General features: G+C 42.4%; 1 protein-coding gene across 5 annotated transcripts in view; it reads right to left on the reverse strand.

The window, feature by feature from the left end:
• SIPA1L2 (signal induced proliferation associated 1 like 2) overlaps positions 1-21679 on the reverse strand; it is a 78457-nt gene extending 56778 nt beyond the window's left edge. For 3 of the 5 annotated variants that reach the window (XM_053382525.1, XM_053382524.1, XM_053382523.1), the window contains exons 1-2: positions 21427-21678; positions 3057-4748 (exon numbers count right to left, since the gene is read on the reverse strand). In XM_053382525.1, the coding sequence (XP_053238500.1) occupies positions 3057-4515 (1459 nt within the window). In that variant the 5' untranslated portion in view covers positions 4516-4748; positions 21427-21678. Of the gene's footprint in view, positions 1-3056; positions 4749-21426 lie in introns of all 5 variants that reach the window. The other 2 variants (XM_053382526.1, XM_053382522.1) reach the window with 1 other exon arrangement.
• Positions 21680-23823: the final 2144 nt, after the last annotated feature.

Below are 23823 nucleotides of genomic sequence, written 5' to 3' on the forward strand. Positions count from 1 at the left end.
TTTTTTTGAATTTTAAATATTTTCCTCTACTTACTGTTTTATATTTTCCATTTTGAATTGCTGCTTTTAGCTTATGATTGCACATTTTAATTAAAGATTTTATTTTGAAATTTTAATAGCTGTCATGGAAACCTACTTGAAGCATGGGGCAAAGATGGCTAAAACTAATAAAAAGTATTTACTAGTTACTTTACAGTCTTGCTTGAGTACCTTTCTCAAACCTGTCCTCCTTTGATGAGTCCTAACTGATACATCATTTTCTGGTGCATTCCTTTTGTCCTTCAGAGTTCACACAGCTCAAATTCTCTTAGGCTGTGAGTAAATGCCATTCAACTCAATGGGACTACATTAAATAATCCTGCTGTTATTCCGTCAGCTATTTCCAAACCCTCCTGTGCTTTTAGTGTACTGTCTACCTGGCTGTACTACTACCTCCCTTTCTGAGCTGATGGAGGTAATCTCGGATGTGGTGTTGGAGAGCCCTTTTACAGCAATGTTGGAAGACTTCAACATCCATGCTGAGGCTGTCTCCAATGGGCAGGCTTGCGCCTTCAAGGTTCAAAATAGCTTCAGTTTTCTGTGAGAGGCTTATAGCATTGTATCTTGTCTGGTCCAGAGGGACCCTAGAAGCTTTCAATCTCCCATGGGGTTTCTGTCTACATTCTGTTGTCCATCACAGAGGAAGAAGAATTATGATCTTAATGTATTTCACCTAACACCACATACCTTGAATAAGAATCAACATTAAAAGTTATTTCATAGTCCATATATGCCATACAGACAGGGACACGGGTGGCGCTGTGGGTTAAACCACAGAGCCTAGGACTTGCCGATCAGAAGGTTGGCGGTTCGAATCCCCGTGACGGGGTAAGCTCCCATTGCTCGGTCCCAGCTCCTGCCAACCTAGCATTTCGAAAGCACGTCAAAGTGCAAGTAGATAAATAGGTACCGCTCTGGTGGGAAGGTAAACGGCGTTTCCGTGAGCTGCTCTGGTTTGCCAGAAGCGGCTTAGTCATGCTGGCCACATAACCCAGAAGCTATATGCCGGCTCCCTCAGCCAATAAAGCGAGATGAGCGCTGCAACCCCAGAGTCAGCCACGACTGGACCTAATGGTAAGGGGTCCCTTTACCTTTTTACATACCATACAAACATTTAATAATAAATAAAAATATCTGCTTCCACTTAAAGCTAGGTAGAGGCAGGTATTTATTATATACCTAAATTTTACCACACTTTGTTTTAAAACCCAGATTTTGTTCAATTCTTAAAGCAGCAGCCCCCTAATACATATTTTAGACAATTACAATTCTGCATTGTAGCTTTTGTAAATATGAAACTAGTAAGAATGGCGCCTAAACTTTGAGAAAATAGTTTGAATATTTTTATAAATATGCTCAGAAACAAAGAAACAGCATGTGTATGCACATGCACAACATACTACTGAATGACTCTTAACAACAAGAATACACTCAGGGGAATACGGTACACTCATTGTACCAAAACTAGATGGAAGATGGTCAAATGCATTGAACGATTTATACCAAATATGGTTTAATGCTTTTTTTTTTTTACCCAAAAGCAATTTCTCAAAGGGCCACATGCCAGTGGTTGACATGGCCAATGTATGTCAATGTGCACACACGTTCCTAGAAAAACACTGTACATACAGCACACTCAGATCCTCCCTGCCCCCGTACACACATTCCTTAGATATGTGGGCACACAGCCCACAAACATGCTCTCACAAAATACACAGGGACAGATATGCACGTGCACAAATTTTAACCCTCTCCACTCAAATGCTGGGGTAGGTGGAAATGCTGCCATTTATTCTTAAAGAGCAGGTACCAGACTCTTTCTCTGATCTTGAGTGTTCTGCTGCTTAGCACCAAGACTGAAGATAAAATCTCTCTCCCTGCCCTTTAGAAAAGATCTTTAGAGAAGAGTTAGTTCTTTAAAGAGTAGATAGAGCTCTATCTCCTGATCAGATTGAGAGATAAAGTTGGAGGTGCTGGAACTACTTCCTGTGCCTTGGCGGGCAAGATTCAGACCATGGGTTAATCACACTTTATGCACTTTTAAAGTTAAAACGCGGCATTTTGAGTATTTTTAAACGTATCTGTAGCGATATTAAACCCTTGTTTGCACTAAGTATGGAGTTTAAAACTCATCACATCACCCTCATATGTATTAGGTGCTTATGAAATTAGCTGGTTTATTTGTATAAAATACTAGTTAGAGAAGGGATGCAGGTGGCGCTGTGGTTTAAACCACAGAGCCTAGGACCTGCCGATCGAAAGGTCGGCGGTTCGAATCCCCGCGGCGGGGTGAGCTCCTGTCGTTCGGTCCCAGCTCCTGCCTACCTAGCAGTTCGAAAGCACCCCTAAGTGCAAGTAGATAAAATGGGGACCGCTTTCTAGCGGGAAGGTAAACGGCATTTCCATGTGCTGCGCTGGTGCTGGCTTGCCAGATGCAGCTTAGTCACGCTGGCCACGTGACCCAGAAGTGTCTTCAGACAGCGCCGGCTCCCGGCCTCTTGAGCGAGATGAGCGCGCAACCCTAGAGTCGGTCACGACTGGCCCGTACGGGCAGGGGTACCTTTACCTTTACCTTTTTACTAGTTAGAGAATAAGAGCATATCACTTATGGCATTTTGATGGAAGACAGTTTTTTGTACTTGTAAACAATGATGCTGCAACCACTGACAGTGTGATACTCTCCTAAAGAATATTTCTCACACTCCTAACTCCTTTAATCTTGTCGTTCAGAATAGGAGACCAGATTATGGTTTTCATTAAAGATGTCAAAGCATATGTAAGAACATGACACCAAAGTCAGAGAAACACAACCCCAATAGTAAATCATTATATTAAATAAGTAGGTTGGGGCTTTCAATACTTTAAGGAGAGCCATAATGATGCCCTCTAAGACACATATTAAAAAAGTAGAGCTTCATTTTACATTAGATATTTTCACATCTCACAACACTACCCACAAGTTCAGCAAATGTTCTGAAACCTTTGGGAGCAAGAGATTCCAGAAAAAAATTGCTTACCTTTTCCATAGAAAAACTTTCTATAGTAATATGCACCAAGATCAATGTGTTCGATGATATAACGTTTCACTTTCTCCCTGTGGATTGGTTGATTCTCCCTGGGTACTTCCAGCACCGAAACACCGGCATTCGTGCAATGTGAACTTAGCGAAGACTCAAAAGAACAACTATCTCCTGCACAAAAAGAGGCTGAGTTTGCCCTAGAGAGTGCAATCCGCCTATCACCTTCCCCACCAGTTTCATTCCTGAAATAAGGACAGCTCAATACTAGGTCATTACTTTTCCCATCACCTTCATCAGCATCTAAGTTCTCTTTTGAATTGAGATCCTCTTTACTCCCCACAGGAGATTCACAGCTTCCAAGCTGTCCGGCTACTGTTGAAGTTTGTGATGCAGCAGATGCCCCAGTGGTTATATTTTTTCTTTTCCCCACATTAATTCTGGTAACCATTGCTTCATTAATGTTAAACAGAATGCTCTGGACATCATAATGTGCAAAACACTTCTGACAATTCCAAGGATGAACATTTTTATCAAGTCTACTTTCTTCTAGTTCAGATGAGAATTTAAGAGTTTCATGTTCACTTTTAGCAGTCCGCAATTTTCTAAAGAGTGACGTTTCTACAGATTCTGACTTCAATCTCCATTTGAAAGATTTGTCCCGGTCTCTGCCAATTAGCAGGGCACTATCCATGTAGTCAAGTCCAGAAATTCTTACAAATTCTCCTCTGGATATCTGTGCTGCAGCATGGAGACTTGGAGAAATTGTGGGATCACAGTGAAAAAATTCAGGAAATCCAAATGGCATGTGTGTTTTATGCTCAAAGTTTTCCACCCTGTAGCCTCGAAGCATTGCAAAAAAATTCTCACCAGATAAACCTTGTCTGTCAATTGATGAAGTGCTTCCATATTCCCTATGGAGAGATGCTCCTGTATTTGGATTAACAGCATTCTGGTCTAGTACATCCTCTGTGTCAATGTCACTGATTGTAACATCACTGTTGCTTCTTTGTCTTATAGGGTGAAGCCCTCTGTGTGGTGAATGGAGAAAAATGTCTCCTAATGCATACTTTGCCTCTGCAAATTCTATATCAAGTGGTTCTTTTTGCTGCCCCTCATTCTGGTCACCATTTGCTGACCCAGCACCGTCATAACTAACTTGAGGTCTACTTTCCCATGTAGCTTTGCTTAATTCCTTGGTACAATCTTTCTTAGGAGGCCATTCAGATACTCTGGCTCGGACACCCATCTTAGGCATAGCTGGGGTACCATTGGCTGGGTTGCTGCTTTCACCTTTGTTGGTTGCGCTTAAAGAAGAAGGGGGGCCCATATTACCATTTAGAGCCTTAAATTTTCTTGCAAAATAGTCATCAGACTGCATAATTCTTGCTGATTCCTTAAACTTTAAGGAAGTTCTGCTGGATTTGTGTTTTTCTTCCTGTGATGTGTGATCACTCATATCCAAGCAATGAGAAGGGAATGCAAAGCCTTATCTTCAAGAGCAGTGCTGTTGGCCTGACATTTCCATTATTTATGAAGTGAGGTAAGAAAGAGTTACAGTGTCTGTGTGTATCAAAAGATCTTTCAGGTTGCCATTCCAGAAGGTAGTTCAGTAGGACTCATTTCTGGGCCTGCATTTTATAACTTCGGATCAAGATCAAGTTGATAGCAATTCACTTTTACTCCACATACCTGTCAACCAAAAGGGAAGAAGAAATCAATTAACACATAGTCTATTCGAAATGTAGAGCCTTACTCTAAAACACCACCAGCATCAGAACCATCTCCTATACATAAGAAATTAATTTAAACAAAGAAGAAATCCATTTGGACTGATTTCAAATGTCCCAATACGACACATTCAAAATTATATAAAGGTATAGACAATTATCTTCCATATCAGGGTACCGCAATATTGGCCCTTCTAGCTGTGACAAGCTGCCATCTCATGGGATTAGTAGCCCTGAGGCAACTTTGTATATTCAGCTATTTGTAGTTCAAAATGCACATTTTAGAGAGCCCTGAAATAATCTTTTAGTAGTAGCATAAGGGTGGGATACAACAGAACAAACTTTAAAGAAATATCCAATCACTTATATTTCACACAAACCAGGTTTGCACATCACACTAAACCAAACCTTGGCTTAACACGACTGCTCAAGCTACAGTATGTGGCTAGTGACAAGAGAGCTTAACCATGATTTTCCAAATACTGTAAAGAAGGCTGACACTGCAGAGACTTCAGTTGACTACAGTTATTTGTAGCTACATCCTTTGCTTCTCATTCTGTAGCTAATGTTATTTATGAATGAAACTAGACTGTATGCTGTCTTTTCTTAGTAGTGTATTTTCTCCATGATTTCAGCACAAGGTATAATGATGATATAATATTTTACGCAGTGATAGTTTGGACTGATTAGGCAAGATTCAGTTCCCATCACCCACTCATTTACCGCTGCCTGCCACCTCTGTGGCTTCCTCCTCCACGGTCTTTGCCTCCTCTGTGGCTGGCATGGCCTTGGGAGAAGTCACTGCGGCCTCCAGCTCCTCTGCAGATGTGCTTCTGGAAGCCAGTTTCCAGAAGTCCCACAACGGAAGGAGAAAAAAGAGTGGTGACGCACAGGGGCAAGGTAGGCTTTGCTTCTGTTTTTTGGTCCTACGCTCTGGTGTGAGCCACAGGGAGAGATGAAAAAACATCCATCTTTTGGTCCCATGTTCTGGCAGGGCCAGAGCACGGAAGCCAGAATGGGACATCCAGGATTGGGATCAGAAGCCACGGCGGCTTCTGTCAATGTCTCGCTTAAAATGGGACAGTTGCACCATATATGATTCAGGGAAGGAGAATACAAACTTTTGATTTTTAAATCCCAGTCCATTTCCTATGAAAATGTCTAAAAAAGACTTATTGCTAGTCTTCTCCAACATTTCAGAAGCATTATGTACTACAAAAGTATACATATAAAACTACCTGCAGCTAAGAAGTTTTGTAATGTACATAGTCTTCTTGCGTCAGTAGCAGAGGAAGCTACTAGATTCAAAACCTTGCTCAGCTTGAAAGAATACCAAATGGCCTTCAGACACAATGCTAAGGCAAACCATGGCTTAGACCCAGGTGACATGGTGGCAGCAGAACTAAGGCAGGAGCAATAGAGCTGCAACCTTTGGCCTGGAAATATGCACATTTAGTTGTTTGTGCTAAATCATGTTTTGGCTTAGCATGATGTGTGGCATGCTCACTATTTTTTTTAAGTTACATAGCTCTTTTAATGGCTATCCGGAATAGAAAGATTTGGGAGTATACAGGTAGAAGCAAATTAAAATTATGGTCTTCAACTTAATGGGTTTCCATTTATATTATGTAACAAAAAAAATTCTTCTTCTTTCGGAAACACTTACATTAAATTTTCTTAGTGATTAAAATTATTTTACAGACAGAGAATAAAAGTACAATGAATATTCCATAATGAATTGATATTGTGGAACATACATTCACTACATATAAAATTATATCAGTACATACTACAGACCCAAGAATATCCAGCTAAATATAAAGTAAAGTAAAATGATTGCACCTAAGACTTAACTGGGAAGCACACAGGTGCTGAATAATACGTACTACAACATCCTCCCCAGACAAGACTACTGGAGTACAATCTAATAATTAGAACACAAAAGATGAAGGGGTAGAGTAGTAGACCATGACATCAACTTATCTGCTTCACAGAATCAAATGTTTGGAAACACATCTAAACTAGCCCACTAGAACTTCAGAAATTCTAAATAAATGCCTGCTGATAAAGGAACAGCAAGGGAGAATACATTTTAAAATTAAATCCACGAATGAGAATCCATTTCTAAGAATGCACAAAATAAGAGAAATCCTTCCCTGCCAACCTGACAAGACAAATCTAGATCTGTAAACATATAAAATTATGAGCCATTATAACACCTAGCAATTCCTAGAGCTCCCTGGGAAGAGTGATTTGAAGAATTGCAGTTGCTTATGGAAACAGAGGTCTCCTAAACAACTCTCAGCACCCTTAACAAATGACTTTTCCCAGGATTCTTTGGGGGATGCCATAACTGTTTAAAGTGGCACGATACTGTTTTAAATGTATAGTGCAGGTGGGGCCATAGATCTGTTAAGAAGCAGCTTTCTAAAAAGAACTATCATGCTCATGACAAAACAATAAAGGGGCAAAACTTGCAAGGAAGGATCCTTAGTGTTGAGAGACCTTTGCTGAATATAGGGACTGCTCACTGGTTCACTTTTAAGATCTGTCAAATTGGTGGGATTCACAGACAGAGACTTCATAGTACAGTGGTCTCCACTTTATGGATCTCCCTCTCAAGGGATGTGCTGTGTTCAAAAAGACAAACACCTGTTTCATGTGGTTTTTAACACATGTTATTTTATTGTATATACTTTTTATTGCTGTGGCTTTGGAAACTATTCTGTACTGCCTGAATTATATTTTAATGTATTCCTGCTTGTTTGTTTCTGTAATTTAATGTTTGAAACATCATGTTACATTTTTTGCAATTTTATGTTTATATTGTAGTACACTGCTTTGAACAGACTTAATTCTAAGCAAATAGCTACATGGAAAGGTAATGGTGGGCTATTAAGTACTGTGTGAAGCCTCCAGCCAATGAAAAGCAAGGTCTCAGTTGCAGTAAAGTGTTCTAGTCGGGAAACAACCTTTATTTCACTTCAAGGCAGGGTGATGTGCAGAGATTTACTGGAGTCCTGCTATCACGCATCCTACAAAATTTTAAACCACAGACTATCAGGCTACATATTTCCTAGCTAATTTGTTCAGATTGCATTCAAAATTGCTGTACACCTTTGCTTCAAAATTTAAAAAAGGCAGTGCACAAACAGCAAACTTCCTGTTTAAAATTACATTCATTTAACTGTGTAAATCCCCTGTTCATAAACTATGAATAGGGGTGGTTATGAGATCTATAAGCTTAAATTTCAACCGCTAATGTAAAGAGTTAATCAGTTCTTAGGACTCAAAATAGATGCACCTATTTTGTAGCTAATTTCCCCAAACTATTCTAAAATCAATTTTGCCAGCAATGTAGCCTCAACACAATGAGCTGATCTCTGTAAAAGAACATTTCCTTCCGTTCATACAGCAAGCATCCTGCAAATAAACAATTTCCCATTCTGCTAACTGATTGCTTTTGTTTACATACAGGAAACACAACTGGCAGCAAGAGCAGAAAGTGTTTCATTTCCTATCATACTGATGTGTACATGAAGCAGGTATTACAGTAGCAGGTACTGCTACGTTTGATGTCTTTTTCAGAAGAAGCATGCTGATTAATGACAATGCTGCACTGGGGCGGGGGGGGTATTTAACCCATTGATTAAAAACTTCACTTATTTCATTCACATGAGGGACAAAATAATACAAAATATACTGCAGGATTATGCAGATGAGGGAGCCTAAGCCTCCCTCATTTTACCTCTCCACTTCCATTGCTTCAAGAAGACCTTCTAGGCCAGACTGACAAATGCCTGAAGAAACAAAGTATGGTGGGGGAGGGCGGGAGGAAAGACAAGGTACCCTTCTCTATTTGCACTCATTTTTAATATAAAAATCAGCCTTTCATGCTCTCACTCCAATTTAATGTGGCAGCCCGAGTCACATCTAGTGCTGATAACACATCTAAAATGAGCATGTCCTTGCTTCCCATTAGCCCTCAAACTATTCTTACCATAGTGAGGACAAACAACTGTAAGGATTTACAAGGATTCTTAACTTTGTCATGTCCCTTATAATCTAAAGCCTCTTTAAATGGTCAGCCAACCAACAGCTCAGGAACTGAATAAAGTCAATAGATGCATACCAAGGCTGAGTTCAGAGCAGGAACTGGGCATGCAGAAAGGTCTGCTGCACACCTGAGAACCATGGACACTGTGGCAAGCTGCATTTAACAGTGACGGGGACACCGTAATGCGTACACATGATGAGCTCTGCCACAGTGGCTCATGTTTAAGAATTCTTTAACATGGATTCACTCAAATACTTGGCTTGTCCTCTCTCACCTGGCTTACTTAGTGTTTTCTACAATGTATTTCAGTTCCTTAATTTCACAATATGTATAACCTGACCTGTAGTGTGCAGCTGTTATCTGTTCTACATAAACTTCTTTCTTCTGCTTGTGGCCCATCTATTCTCTGATGTGATGGCCTTGATTCACTATTCTCCCCTAGGCAGGACATGAACACAACATCACACTCCCCCCACTTGTGCTTTCCAGCAACTGACATTCAGGGCCATATTGCCTCCAACGCTGGAGGAGGCAACTAATAGCCTTATTCTCCATGAACTTTTCTTTGAAAGGTGAGTAGTTTGGTGGAAATCACTACATCTTGTGGGAACAGTTTCCAGTTTAACTGAATTAAGTACTTTTTTTCATCTGCCATAAATCTTCCAACATGCAGCTTCATTGGATGGCCCCCACTCTAGCATTGTGAGGGGATGGGGACTTCTGTCCATCCACTTTTTACACAGTATGCATACTTTTATACAACTCTCTCATGTCCAAATGCTGTAATCTTTCCTCATAGGAGAGTTGTTCCAATCCCTTGATCATTTTGGCTGCCTTAATCTGAACCTTCTCCAACTCTACATCTTTTTTTGAGGTATGAAGACCAGAACTGAACACAGTGCTCCAAGTGTGATTTCATGACAGATTTGTATAATGGCATTATGATACGAATTGTTTTCTTTTCAGTCCTTTTCCTAATTATCACTAACATGAAATTCACATTTCTATAGTTAAGTTGACATCTTCATTGAGTTATCCACTACAACTCCAATATCACTTTACTGCTCAAACCACTGCAAAGTCACATATCTGTGAAGTTAGGCTTTTTGTTCCAGTGTGCATCGCTTTACATTTTCTTACATTTAATCACATCTAATTCCCATTTACTCAGTTTGGAGATTTCATTTTGGATTCCTCAAAATCCCTTTTTATTTTAACCACAGGACTAATCCTTATACAAATTACACTGATTCTTCATCAGCAAAACTTGTTCCTCAAGACTTGCTCAGTAATTTCCAGGAATAGATGTTAAGCTAACCAGATTGCCATTTCTCAGATCACTCCTGGATCCTGCCTCCCTCTTTTAAAGTTGCATTGGCCTCTTTCCAGTCCTCAAATATAAAGGCTGATCTTACAGACAAATTACACTGGGTTATAGCCAATAGTGTTGATCAGCTGACAGCAAGGCTTCTGTCAGAAGAATGGAGAGAAACGTTTTTTTCACAATTCCCCTCCACATTCCCCTTAAATTTGCTCAAGCTGACCCCTCCACAGCAATTTTGGAGGAGCTTGGGAGCTGCAGGGAGGAGTGGGGTTCACTGAAAATTGTTTTTCTCCCCATTCTTCTGATAGACGTTTTGCTATCAGCTGAGCAACACAGTTGGATATCTTCTAACAAAAGTATGGATCATAAACTAGTTCATATTTGAGTTCTTTAAGAACTCTTGGGTGGGTGTCATCTGTCCTTACATAGTTGCCTATCTCACTTGTCTTGATTCGTCATCACTGAGGCTGAAATGCTTCATCAGCTGAGCCCTCCCCCCCCCCGCCGTCCCCCAACATGCTTGGGCAGTGCCACAATCACAAGACAACTTCAATCAGAAATATAAGGAATGATAAATATATGACTCAAGTACACTGACTGTTGCAATTAACCTGAAAAAGAGTTACAACAGTTGAATATTTAGTGGTGGTAACAGCAAGATTTGGGCCAAAATCATGCCTCGAAATCTTCTAGAACATAGATGGTCATTATTGAATCAAGTAGCATTGTGAAAGCCATTAGTTAAGGATTTATGGTAAAGCTTCTAGAAAGAAGCTGGTCAAGATCTTAAGCAGGCTACTAAGATTCAACACAGTAAGCACATCTCAGTAAATAATCATACTACCATTCCCTATGCTTTTGATGTCCAGGCTGTGAGGACTAATATATTAGTGGGCTTGGGAGAGCCCAAGTTGCTCAGAAGTACAAAAATGCTTAGGAGATAAAAACCAAGAGGGGAACACAAAGTAACCCAATGAGAACTATGCTTACTCAATGGCCAATAAATACTGACTGATATTTGGAGGGAAGGGTAGAAAACTAGGGGAGAAATGAACTGAGTTGTGTTATCATGCATTAGAGCATGGATGAGTGATAGTAACAGTGAACAGAACTCGCAAAGCTACAACAATTTGCTTCAGATCTCTTGTATATTACAAACAAGCATTGCACCATTGACAGCTCATTTGTATTAATCATAGTCTGAATATGTGAGTGTCTATGCAGAGAATTATTACTAAGCACTATTACATAAAAAAATAAATTGAAAGTTTGTGAGAACATACAAAATAATCCTGTAGGTGCCTTTCCTTTCAGTGACTTACTATACTGTTATACACAGCGGGGGGGGGGGGGATCTGTACTGTGTGTAGTTGAAACTAAGTGACCTTGATCTAGCTGCTCAAGCATCAAACTACCTTTGTTGGATAGGCAGAAGTAGAGTAACTTTCCAACTGCCACAGCTTGTGATGAAAATACACAATCTGCAGCTGTTCAGCTACACTACCTACCAAAATCAAGTGAATGCTAAAAATGCACACACACCAGTACTTAATGTTATTTTTAAAAGCAGCTGTTATTTTGAAATGTCATTAACTCCTATAGTATTTATGCTATGCTTTAGAAAAAGCTATTTACAACTATAATTGTTGCTTTTAAAATGGAAGCAAGTGATTAAATCACACCATGTGAAACATATACAGAACACATCATCTTCTCACTGAAGTTTTTTTGAAGGCCATACTAAATAAATCTATTTAAGACAGGTGGCGCTGTGGGTTAAACCACAGAGCCTAGGACTTGCCGATCAGAAGGTCAGCGGTTCGAATCCCCATGACGGGGTGAGCTCCCGTTGCTCAGTCCCTGCTCCTGCCAACCTAGCAGTTCAAAAACACGTCAAAGTGCAAGTAGATAAATAGGTACCGCTCCGGCGGGAAGGTAAACGGTGTTTCCGTGCGCTGCTCTGGTTCGCCAGAAGCGGCTTAGTCATGCTGGCCACATGACCCAGAAGCTGTACACCGGCTCCCTTGGCCAATAAAGCGAGATGAGCGCCGCAACCCCAGAGTCGGTCACAACTGGACCTAATGGTCAGGGGTCCCTTTACCTTTACCTATCATGATCATTTTAACGAAGCTTATAAATTTCTTATACATTAATTAACTAATTTCAAGGTTCCACAATACAGGTTACAATTCTGACTACACTGGGGTTATACATATGAGCAATTCACTGGGAACATTTATGTAAGCAACCCTGGATGTAGCATGCAACCATTCATATAGTTTCAATGGCATTTGTGCCAGAGACATTTCCACTGAACGGTGTCCTCAGTGGGAATAAGAAATAATGTGTTAACAAATGGTAGACCTTACTATAAGTTACTATAAGACCTTTTAAAGGGGATTATTTATTACACTTTTAACAAATACTATTCTTTAGGGTTTTCACAACTTCACTTCTATCTACCTTGAGTTTTTACAATACATATTCTGAAAAATATTTTAAACAAAATCTGTAAATACTTTGTTTTGCATGCTATTCCATCTATGAAAACCCCTGATTCCACTTTATTCCCACCTCTTAAAATTCTTGTCTCACCACAATGCTGTCTACATCTTATCCATCCATGCACTTCCTTGCCAGTCCCCTCTCCAACCCCCATATGTGGCCAACTCTGGAAATTGTACATTAACATCACATTTGTTTTCCCTCTTTTAAACAAAGCACCACTCAACACAATCATTTGTAGTGGTACAGCTGGTATACGAAGCCCATGGAGGACAATTGTACTGCTGGTCAAACAGCAAATGTGTTAGCTTACCTCAAATGGCTCAGCAAGAATAATCTTCTTGCTGTGATGTTGCTTTGAGGTTACGGTAGAAAAATAAAACCACGTACTGTATTTGCATGTAAGCCACAATTGAGATTTCAGTAGGACAGAGTTTATTTCCATGTTAGTGAAAGATGTTTGAATGAATTGTCTAAACCAAGATGCAATACATCAATGCCAGGGCCCATCATCTGGTGATAAAATCAGCCTCATTAGGAAGTTGAAAGAGCAAGTGATGACTCACTAGCTTATTTTAACTCTGTCTAGGAACTTGGTTTAATTTTCATCTTACTTATCAATGAAATTAAATTCTACCTCTAGGTTTCCCTCCTATCCTTTTATTTTCACTCCTCAACTTCCCAACAAAGCTTTCTTCCCAACTTTGAAGCTTTAGAGGTGAGTGGAGGTCATCCAGACAAGTATGTAGGTATGTCTGCCACCTCCAAAATTGTAAGGAATGATGGAGATTAGCAGCTGCATTGCCAAAATGTCTGATAAGCCTTGGCCGCACAGGGCCAAACCAACAACCCCCATACTGGTTCTTCCTGCTTTGGAACAGGAATGGAATGCACTGGGGAGGGCTGGATGCTATTTTCTGAAGGCACTCAGATTGTTTTCAAACCAGCAGTGCCAAACCTGGTACACTTCCTACTGGTCTTTTCTTTGAGAAATGCCTGTTAGATTATTGCCCAGAGAGAAGAGGGCTGGAGGCTTGATTGGGTGGTGGGTGTCTAATAGCTAGACTTTTTGGCTTGGTGAGCAACGCCAACCAAAAATGGTAGACCCCTGTCCTTTACACATTCCAACCATGTAGATGCTGACACTATTACAACAACCTAAACCCAGTGCTCTTTATCAAGCCACATATATCTGGAGAGGTGCCTTATTTTCTGTACTGTAAGTCTCAAGCTGGAAGCTTTCTAATTAGATCCATTGTGCCCCTTGTGCTGAGGCTGACAAGAGCATTCTCTTTGAATGCTTCACTACCCAGACAATCCATTGTTTCTCTGACTTGTCTTAAATACTTCTAGATCAGGCCTGATCAACAGCCAGATCTTGGTTTTATTTCCATTTGGCTGTAGTCTTCCTCTAGTTGCCTCTGCTTGTCAGCTTGCAAATATATTCTCACTTCCCTGCTTTTTCCCCTCTGAGTCTTCCAAATTTCTTGCCCACCTACCTTCCTGGCAGCTCACTGCTTGACTGCAACCCTGTTTCAGCCTCTCTAAATGGAATAGATTGACCTCCCTATGCTGTGTTCATTTGGTCTCTACATCTTAAAATGTTCCTAGAACCTTCTGTAATACTCCACAGATATCTGTTCTATTCAGTCCTCATCTTGCTAGGACTTTCCACATGCCATGCTGTTTTGCAACAAATATAAAGGGATAAATCCTAAACATACAAGCTATTTCCATGAAGTTTCTTCTAATTTCAACACAAATTGAGCCCAGTACTCTATTCTGCATCTCTAATAAATAAAGGAAGGCATACTGCTTATGGGTCACTGATATTTAAATACAATTAAGTATGTGGGTATTCAATTCTAATCAGAACATTCTTATTGTATCTGTATTTTTGTTCCCTATACCATAATTTCATTCTCCAGCTCTCCATTTTCTGGATGCTTTGCCACACTGGTATTTGAAAAGCTAAAAAGGCACAAAAGAAACACTAAATACTATGATCCTATGCAGCAGAAGGTATGCCCACATCGCCAGACCAACACTTCTCTCTGTAAACTGCTCCCAACTTTGCTGCTACAATGACCAGCTGGAGATACTATAGAACACTTCTCATGTTAATAAATGTTCAAAGTCACCTAACATGACTATTTATTTATTATACATGTTTTATTCATGTTGAACAGCTGTCAGTTGTAGGGGTTCTTTTTCTTCTTACTACAATTCTTACTACAGAATACTTATGCAGGAGTGTGTGACTATCCAGAGTGGTTCACACTGTGTAGACAGTGAAGTACATGTTATGATATTCTTGCAAGGAAACTGGTAAAATGTGGGTTGAACGAGGTGGATTTGTAGCTGGCTGGATGAACCCAAAGAGTACTCATTAATGGTTCCTTGTCAACTGGAAAAAAGTGACAAGTGGGGTGCCACACTGTTCTGTCCTGGGCCTATTATTGTTTAACATCTTTATAAATGACTTGGATGAAGGAATTGAGGGGATGCTCATGAAATTTGCAGATGACACCAAACTGTGAGGGGTAGCTAATGCTGCAGAAGACAGAATCAGAATTCAAAATGACCATAACAGATTGGAGAACTGGACGCAAGCTAACAAAATAAATTTCAAGAGGGACAAATGTAAGGTCCTACACTTTGGCAGGAAGAACCAGATGCACAAGCTTAACTTGAGTCAACAATGTGATGCAGCAGCAAAAAACCTAACACTATACTAGGCTGCATCAACAGAAGTACATGTCCAGGTCAAAGGAAGCAATAGTACCACTCTATTATGCCTTGGTCAGGCCACACTTGGAATACTGTGTCCAATTCTGGGCACCACAATTTAAGAAGGATGTTGACAAGCTGGAAAGTTTGTAGAGGAGGACAACCAAGATGATCAAGGGTCTGGAAATGAAGCCTTACAAGGAGTGCTTGAAGGAGCTGGATATGTTTAGCCTGGAAAAGAGGAGACTAAGAGGAGATATGATAGCCATCTTCAAATATCTTAAGGGCTATCACATGTAAGAGGGAACATGCTTGTTTTCTCCTGTTCTGGAGAGTAGGACTCGAACAAATGGCTTCAAGTTACATGAAAGAAGATTCTGACTAAACATTTGGAAAAACTTTCTGACAATAACAGCTTTTCAACGGTGGAACCCCACAAGAGGTGGTGGACTCTCCTTCATTGGAAGTTTTTAAGCAGAGGTTGGATGGCCATCTGTCATAGATGCTTTAGCTGAGATTCCGGCATTGCAGGGGGTTGGACAAGATGACCCTTGGGTCACTTCCACCTCTATGATTATAATTCTCACCCAATTAAAGAAAGTCAAATAACTACACAAGTTCGGAAGAACAATCCTACCCCCCCCCATTCATTCACTGGCTGGAGGTAGCTGGCGCTGGTGAAGAGCTGCACTGGTAGATAGGCACATCTGCTGCACAGGCCCCTGCTGCACACTGGCAGATACTTCCATGAACATAGTTCTACTGCTGGCAGTAGTCAATGTTGGGCCCTGAAATGGTTCATTCCAGGCATGGGGTAGAGGCAGTCTTCAATCTGAAACCCTTCATTCCCTGAAGAAGCTTCAGGATCATAATAATCAAAAATGCCAGTTTGGAACTGGCATAATTAATTATCCTGCATTGGTTATTTTTTATTTGGGGGGGGGCATTTTATTAAAAGGAGATCCACCAAGGACAGACAGAAAAACTTGTCCCCCTCCAACCCTGGCCAGCACAACCTTGGAAACACTTCTTCCTCTACAGTTATTAGAAGTATTTACACAGGAGCAAATAAACATCTACTCAATTAGTTGGGGGAACTTTTTACTTCATCAGTAAGTTTTAAAATTAATTCTTCCACAACTTTTTGTAAATGCTGCGTTTATTTAATTTAGTGCCATCAATGTACATGAGGCAGACATTTCAAAACTGATTAAACAAGTGTTTCTCACACATCAAAATAGCTTGACAAAATATTCTAACTAATATAAATTCAAAGAAAACTGAAAAGATAGGAGTTTGCAAGATTGAAATTATGTTAATGAATTACAAAAGTACAGGTAGGCAACTTTTATTCCAGAAATTTATTCCGTTGCAAATTAACAGATGATGTCAAATATTCTGAGTGTCTTCTATAAAAGCCAAATGAGCTGATTACTTACAAGACACCTGCCAATCAACCTTGACAAATCCAGAAACATGGAACTGGATACACAAACCTAACTAAAGTGCATGGATAAGAGCACAGAAAATGTAAGTAGCTTTCACAAACAGAATGTAAACAATTTGACTTATTGTAGTCATGTTATAAAGCATACCAAGTGAGTAGATTATACTCTAACCCTCTGTCAGGTCTAAGGATAGACATGACACTGAAGTAGATTTTAAAATGAGGCCAAATCATACATATAAAGTAACATCCATCAAGACAATTTCAGTTGTAACATTCAATGATGGAATTTACCAATGTGAGAAACAACAAGCAGAAGCAGAAGTGGCCAACTATCTCAATCTACTTCTTGTAACATCAACCTACAAGAAAAGCCTACTGCTGGGTAACAGACAACATTAGTCACAGCCTGCATAATCAAACCAAATAAATAAATAAATATTTACTCAAGTCTTGAAACTTATGCAACTGAAAAATGTGGATGCTTACCCAGAAGTAACTCCCACTAAGGGCAGTTGGACTTTCTCCCCAGGAAGCATGCCTAGGGTTAGGGAAGAGCAATTAAAACTGGAGCTGGGATGGCACTGACCAGTCAATTGACCACTACAACTGCAGCCCTATAGCTCCCTGACAGCCACAGTAGAGGACATGAGGCAATAATCCTCTGCTTTTAGCTGTGGCAACTCCGAGCTGACACAGCAGAGGAGCCCATATTAGGCCCCTTGTCAGGAAATGGGGCAGTTTTGAATACACTGAATTGAACACTGCACAACTTTAATACCTCATTTGGGGGCTTTATTATGGCTGCCAGGGGCAGGATTGCGCTTGGTCAGAGCGTACAATGGGGACCTCCACAGTGGCAAAGCTTATTCTAACCCCTTCCAGTATCAAATATTGGGATTTAAGATTCTTCACTAGGCCTACAGAAGAAATCCCAAGAATGCTTATTAGGAAATTCTATTGAAATTGACAAGACTTCCTTCCAAGTGAATATTCAGAATCATAATATTGGAAGTAATGAATGATGAAGTGTTTGACATTGGCCCAAGAAAAATGTCATCTTGGCTTAGACCCAGTGGCGTAGGAAGCGGCATGTGGTGGGTGTGGGTTGCCCTGGGTGTCATCACTGAGGGGGGTGACAAAATGGCAAAAATGTGTGTTTTTTAAATAAAGAAAAGTTGGGCTCATGACACTTTTGAAAAAATAACTCCCTCATCCACCACACCCCCTTCCTACACCACTGCGGACAGCCAATGCACCCACGTGGCGCCTAGCGAGTGGAAAACCGTCTGGCGACAGGCAGCACTTTTCTTTCACCACCGACGAAGGGGCAGGCGGGATGGTCTCAGCACCGGGTGTGGCTGGGCACTGCCTGCTGAGGCCACCCAAAACCTCCCGGAGCATCCTCGATGGCCCACAAGCCCAGTGGACACAGTGGAGCAGCTCCACCCAGTGAGGACAGGTAAGTTCAGGTGTGGCGGCCGCCAATGCAGCTCTGCGTGTTTCTCTCTCTCCACTAGCTAATGAAACTGTGGGGTCCTGCTGGGCTCGTTTTCTGCCAGCTAGGTGGGGAAGGGGACACTGGGTGCCACACCGCGGGGCCTGCAGTGTACCTGAGCCATGCGTCTCTCCTGAGGGTTAGGCGGCGGGTGGACTGCCTGGAAGCTCGGCATTGCTTTTTTGAGCAGCGCAGGGCTTGCGTCTGCCCACCACCTCAGCCACCTTATAGCTGAGGGGGAGGCTGCGGAGAGGCTCCACACAGCGCACCCTGCCTTGGCTCGCCCCGCCCCCATGGGCGGTTTGCTTCACCCCCAGCTGCAGGGCGCGTGCGCTGCACCAGGCACCCAATTGGCTAGCTACACTGCTGCTTAGACCATCTATACATTTTTTTTTCAAAACTGCAGAAGTATTATCTCATTCTTCCTTTTCAAGTTCAAAGCAGTAAGAGACAGCTACTACAGCAAACACAAGTCAATGGTTAAGAGTTTGCTGGGATCCATTTTAATTTATATGAACATTCAGAGTAAGCCAACAATTCTGAAGCCAAACTGTGTTTTTAATGTCCTTAAAGTTGCACTATTGGAATAATTTCATCTGTAATTATTTCTTAGGTAGTAAGCAGTTTTTTCACTGGGGTCCTACATTTCATGTTTTCCATCAACAATAGTTCAGAAAACAGCACAGATAAATGATAACCATAATGAGCCCAATATCCTTCCTAAATCCAAATGCAGCACCTCTACATTTCAATCCTCTGTACTGAGATGCAGTCTAAGGGTGCTGATATTCAGGGGGGACGGGACATTTTTACTCTTCAGAGCATGACCCAAGTAGAAGACAGGCCACAACAACAGCGCAGTCTCTATTTCATACTGTGCTCCTATGAATGGAGAGAAGCATATCTACACTAATTGCATAGCCACCTAGTTCATAGGAAGAAAAACATCATGCACTAATAAAGAACTGTTCTATGGCCACTTTTTGTACAAACAAAATACAAGTGTATTAGCTACACAGAAGCTAATGAAACCTGACTTGGAGTAGCATCATTTTGGCCAAAATTAACAACAAAAACACAAAACTAGAGAAAATATTGATTTGTTTATATTAAATCAGTTAAAGAGGTTATACCAGTTTCAAAGAGAATGTAACGCAATGCAATTTTGATCAATCAATATATGCATCAATAAAGCAGCCCTTTTCATGGAAAAAAATATGTTCAGAGCTTTTCCTGAGCATCGCTTACCACAGAATTATAGAAATTGCAAACTGTACATATAGCACTTCTGTAAAGAAGAATGCCAAAACAAAACTGCCAAGAACGGAACTGCTTAAATTTGGTTTTGCTGTAATTCCATTTACTATAAAACAAATCAGGGCACTAGCATTTTATAAGCAGCAAGTGCTAGGATATAACCTAGTAAAGTCAGAAGCCAGCTCTGAACTGTACTGTACTTTCTGGACGATGCAAGAAAGCCATCTAGTGTTAACATTTAGGAATGAAAATTGAACACAAAAATAAGGTAAAAGAATTCACAGCAGTCTTTTCGTTAGCAAGAATCTTTACTACAAAAATATAGATATCTGTTTTCAAACAATGTTTTGCCAACAACCAACCCTATAAAAATAGGATAACCATGCTGCAGGTATTCAAAGGTATCCTCTAACATACATTAAAAATGTAGCTGACAAACTCACTTTATATGTTAATAGGTGCACTAGATAATTATCAGCTTCAGAGCAGTCTATTGTCAAAGCAGTGAGCTAGCTACCCAGTAGCTAACAGTGGAAAGCCCTCCAAATGTTGTTAAACCAAAATCCATAAAATAATGGTAAAAGTTTTCCACAAAACTACAAAGGCACTTGTGTTCCATTAAAGGCAGCATAAGACAAAACATTAACAAGGAGAAACCTTTCTTTTAAAAAAATGAATTGGTTGTCATGCTTCAGACTTGTAGAAAAACAAGAGGGTAGCAGAGGGGGGGGGGAGAAAACACACAGGACATCCGTTTGCGTTTGCCATTTGCTATACATAAAAATCAAACTGCTGAAAAATCATTTAACTGGACCAGACAATAACCTTATTCTAGCACCTACGATTGATGTACATACATTTGTTTTTCAAACCCAAAGGGAAGAGAAGATTGCCCCATCACCTCCCTTCCTATATGCCCATTTGGGGGAGGGGGAGCCTTATAAAAACATCCCAGCAATTAGCACACAGCATTCCTTAAAAAGTTAGACTAAACTTGAGGTGCCGGTTTTAGACAACTGTCCAGCGAAATGACGTCGGCAGTCCAACAGATACCACCGTTGTGCCAACCCATGCCCTAGTCCAAGCAGAATCATTTGTTTTGCAAAACTTATAAATAAATACAGTAGATGAAATCAAGCGATGCATGGCAATGCTACAGCAGGCACAAAAGCTGTGCACCAGAAAGGCGAACTCTGTGCTTGTGGGGGGGAAGGCGAATTCCGACCCCTAGCCCTCTCCCCCCTCCCCACAGCCTGTGCTATTTTTCCACCCACGGGAGTGGGGGTGGCTAAGCAGAGATCCCTGAGGGAGGGAGGGAGTAAAAGGCAACTCCCTCCTGCCTTCGCCTCCTCACCTATTCCCAGGCCAGAATAGCCTCCTCCAACTTTCCATCTTGACTGCCTGTCTGTCTCTGAGGGGAGACGAAGAAAGTAACGTGAGGAACCTTTGCACCATCTGCAGCAAGTGCATGAAGAAAGTGTCGCTTCCCCAACCCCCCACCAGAAACTACACACACACACACACACACACACACACACACAGAGAGAGAGAGTTCCTGGTGCTGTGGAGAACTAATCCCCAAAAGCCCTCCATTAATTCCTCCCTCTCTCTTTCTCTTCCACCAAAGGGGGGGAGGGGGAGGGGATGGCACAGACCTGCCCCTCCTCGGGAGACCCGCTTACCCCTCAGCCGGACTGTGCGCCAGAGAGGCAGAGAGGCTTCTGCCTCTCAGTCTCGAACCCAGCCCGGCTCCCCTTCCAGACTCCCTCACCACTTTCTGAGGAGAACCGACGCGAGAGAGACCCGGCGGCGGCTCCCTTACCTCCTTTCCACACCCCAGCAGCGAAGCCAGGCTGCTCCCAGGCGAAGGAGCTCCGTCCGGTTACCTTCCTCTCCCCCCTCGAAACCAACTGGCGGACTGACTGGCTGGCTGAGGGAGCGTCTCTCCCTCAAAGGGCGGCGGGGAGGGGGGGCGACCCAAGCGAGCGCCGCGCGCGCCGCCCGTCCGCTTTAGCCGGCGCAGCTGCCCGCGCGAGGCAAGCTCCGGCTCGGTCCGTCTCAGCCGCCGGATAGGCTGGGGAGGAAAGGAGCTCAGCTTCGCTACGAGGCGCGGCTACGCCTCCCTGGCTCCTCATTGGCTGAGGCCGCCCCTCGGAGGGCGCCCTGACGCCCCATTGGACAGGGAGGATGCCTCTTGGGGGGGGACGGACGCCCCGCCTACGTATTAGCAGGCGATCCCACCTTCTGCTGTTCCCCTCTCTCTCTCTCCCTCTCTCTCTCTCTCGGTAATTGTCTTCCTTGCCTTATAGAGACCGCTGAGATCCGCAGCCGCCGCTCTTTACTTTTTTTTCCCTGTTTCCCAGGCGGCGCGCGGGGCGGGTTCCTAAAGTTCTGCCTCTTAGGACAGCTCCGCTGGGGAAAGTCTCTAAGCTGGGGGAGGAGGCCGGCGGGAAGCCCGGAGCGAAGCAGCTCACCGCCAGAGAGAGAGACTGTAACCAGCCTTTCGCGCTGCGTCTCGGATCCCGGTGGGATTCCTCATTGCGCGGCTCTGGGCGGCCAAAGGGGTTTTTAAAATGCGAATATGAAACCTACGTTGGTCAGGACGCCGATTTGCACCGCAAACTCCTCTCTTGCGTGGTCGGCGATCGGACCTTGACCCTAGTCGCTGTTTAAGCGGGGGGGGGGGTGAAAAGAAAAGCGGCCATCGGTAAACTTTAATAAACGTTGTTGTTGTTGTTGTTTAGTCGTTTAGTCGTGTCCGACTCTTCGTGACCCCATGGACCAGAGAACGCCAGGCACCTCTGTCCTCCACTACCTCCCGCAGTTTGGTCAGACTCATGCTGGTAACCTCGAAAACACTATCCAACCATCTCGTCCTCTGTCGCCCCCTTCTCCTTGTGCCCTCCATCCTTCCCAACATCAGGGTCTTCTCCAGGGAGTCTTCTCTTCTCATGAGGTGGCCAAAGTACTGGAGCCTCAGCTTCACAATCTGTCCTTCCAGTGAGCACTCAGGGCTGATTTCCTTCAGAATGGAGAGGTTTGATCTTCTTGCAGTCCATGGGACTCTCAAGAGTCTCCTCCAGCACCATAATTCTAAAACTCCGGTGGGGACTCCGTAGCCCCTACAGGGCGCATAGCGCAGCCCTTTGCAGAGAGGGGGGGAGCATCCTCGAAGCATTCAATGGCATCTCGGTTTCAAGACCCTGGACAACTCCATCGTTGTAAGGCGTTGCCATTTCGTGCTCTCTTTCTGGGGCAGGTGGTGTCTTCGCAGCGAAATCAGAATCACAGAATTGTAAGGGACCGTGAGGGTCAGGTGTGCCAATTTGAATAAAATAGGGGGAAGGGAGGTAAGCCCCGCCCCGAATAATCGATCACATGACACTGTGCACATTTATATGGCAATGCCCTTCAATTTGGAGGGGCAGCCTTCTCAAATATTTTATTGGGGGGCCAATCCCCCTCAGCTCCTAGGAGTTGGCTCCTATGGTACAGGAATCTTTTGCCCAACCCTGAGATTAAGAGTCTCGTGTTCAGTTCACTGAGCTATCCCAGCTGAGTGCCAAAACGCACAAACTACCTCAAAGTCTATTTAAAAACGTAATGTACACATCTGTGGTAGCCACCGTAAAACAGTGGAAATGAAAAAACGAGAGACAGACAGCATGTAGGGACAGCTCTTTAGAAGCAGGAAGTAAAATTGCATCATGAGTTTTTATTTGAGAAGACAAAATAAATTACATATCTCTCAAACGTATGATGATAAAAGCTACTCTTACAGTAACTTCTGTTCTGAAAACCTTATGCTTACAAATTTGCTGTTGTTGGGTATGTAAAGCAACCTGCCCATCTCTCTAATGAGAAGCATTTTGCTGACTTCTTACATTATTTCTTATTAAAACATCCACCATAAGAAAAATCTGATTTGACCAGGTCTGGGTACTGATACTTGATAGGACTGCACGGAATGCAGAGACACAGAGAGTTGTGCAGCTCATTCTGAAGGAATTATGTACCAGGTACCCAGATACAGGAAGGTCATCCTGGGAAGAAGGAAGAAGTCGTCAACATTGATTCTGACAGTGCAATTGTACTCAGCAATAAGTCTGAGTTTCATGGGGCTTACTCCCAAGTAAGTGTGTGCAGGATTGCAGCCCAAAGCACAGTTCCCTTGTTGCATTTTGCCTTGAGGACAGGCACAGGGTTTTCAGGAAAGTGC

Source organism: Podarcis raffonei, chromosome 3 (assembly GCF_027172205.1).
Source record: "Podarcis raffonei isolate rPodRaf1 chromosome 3, rPodRaf1.pri, whole genome shotgun sequence".
NCBI classification, from domain to species: domain Eukaryota; kingdom Metazoa; phylum Chordata; class Lepidosauria; order Squamata; family Lacertidae; genus Podarcis; species Podarcis raffonei.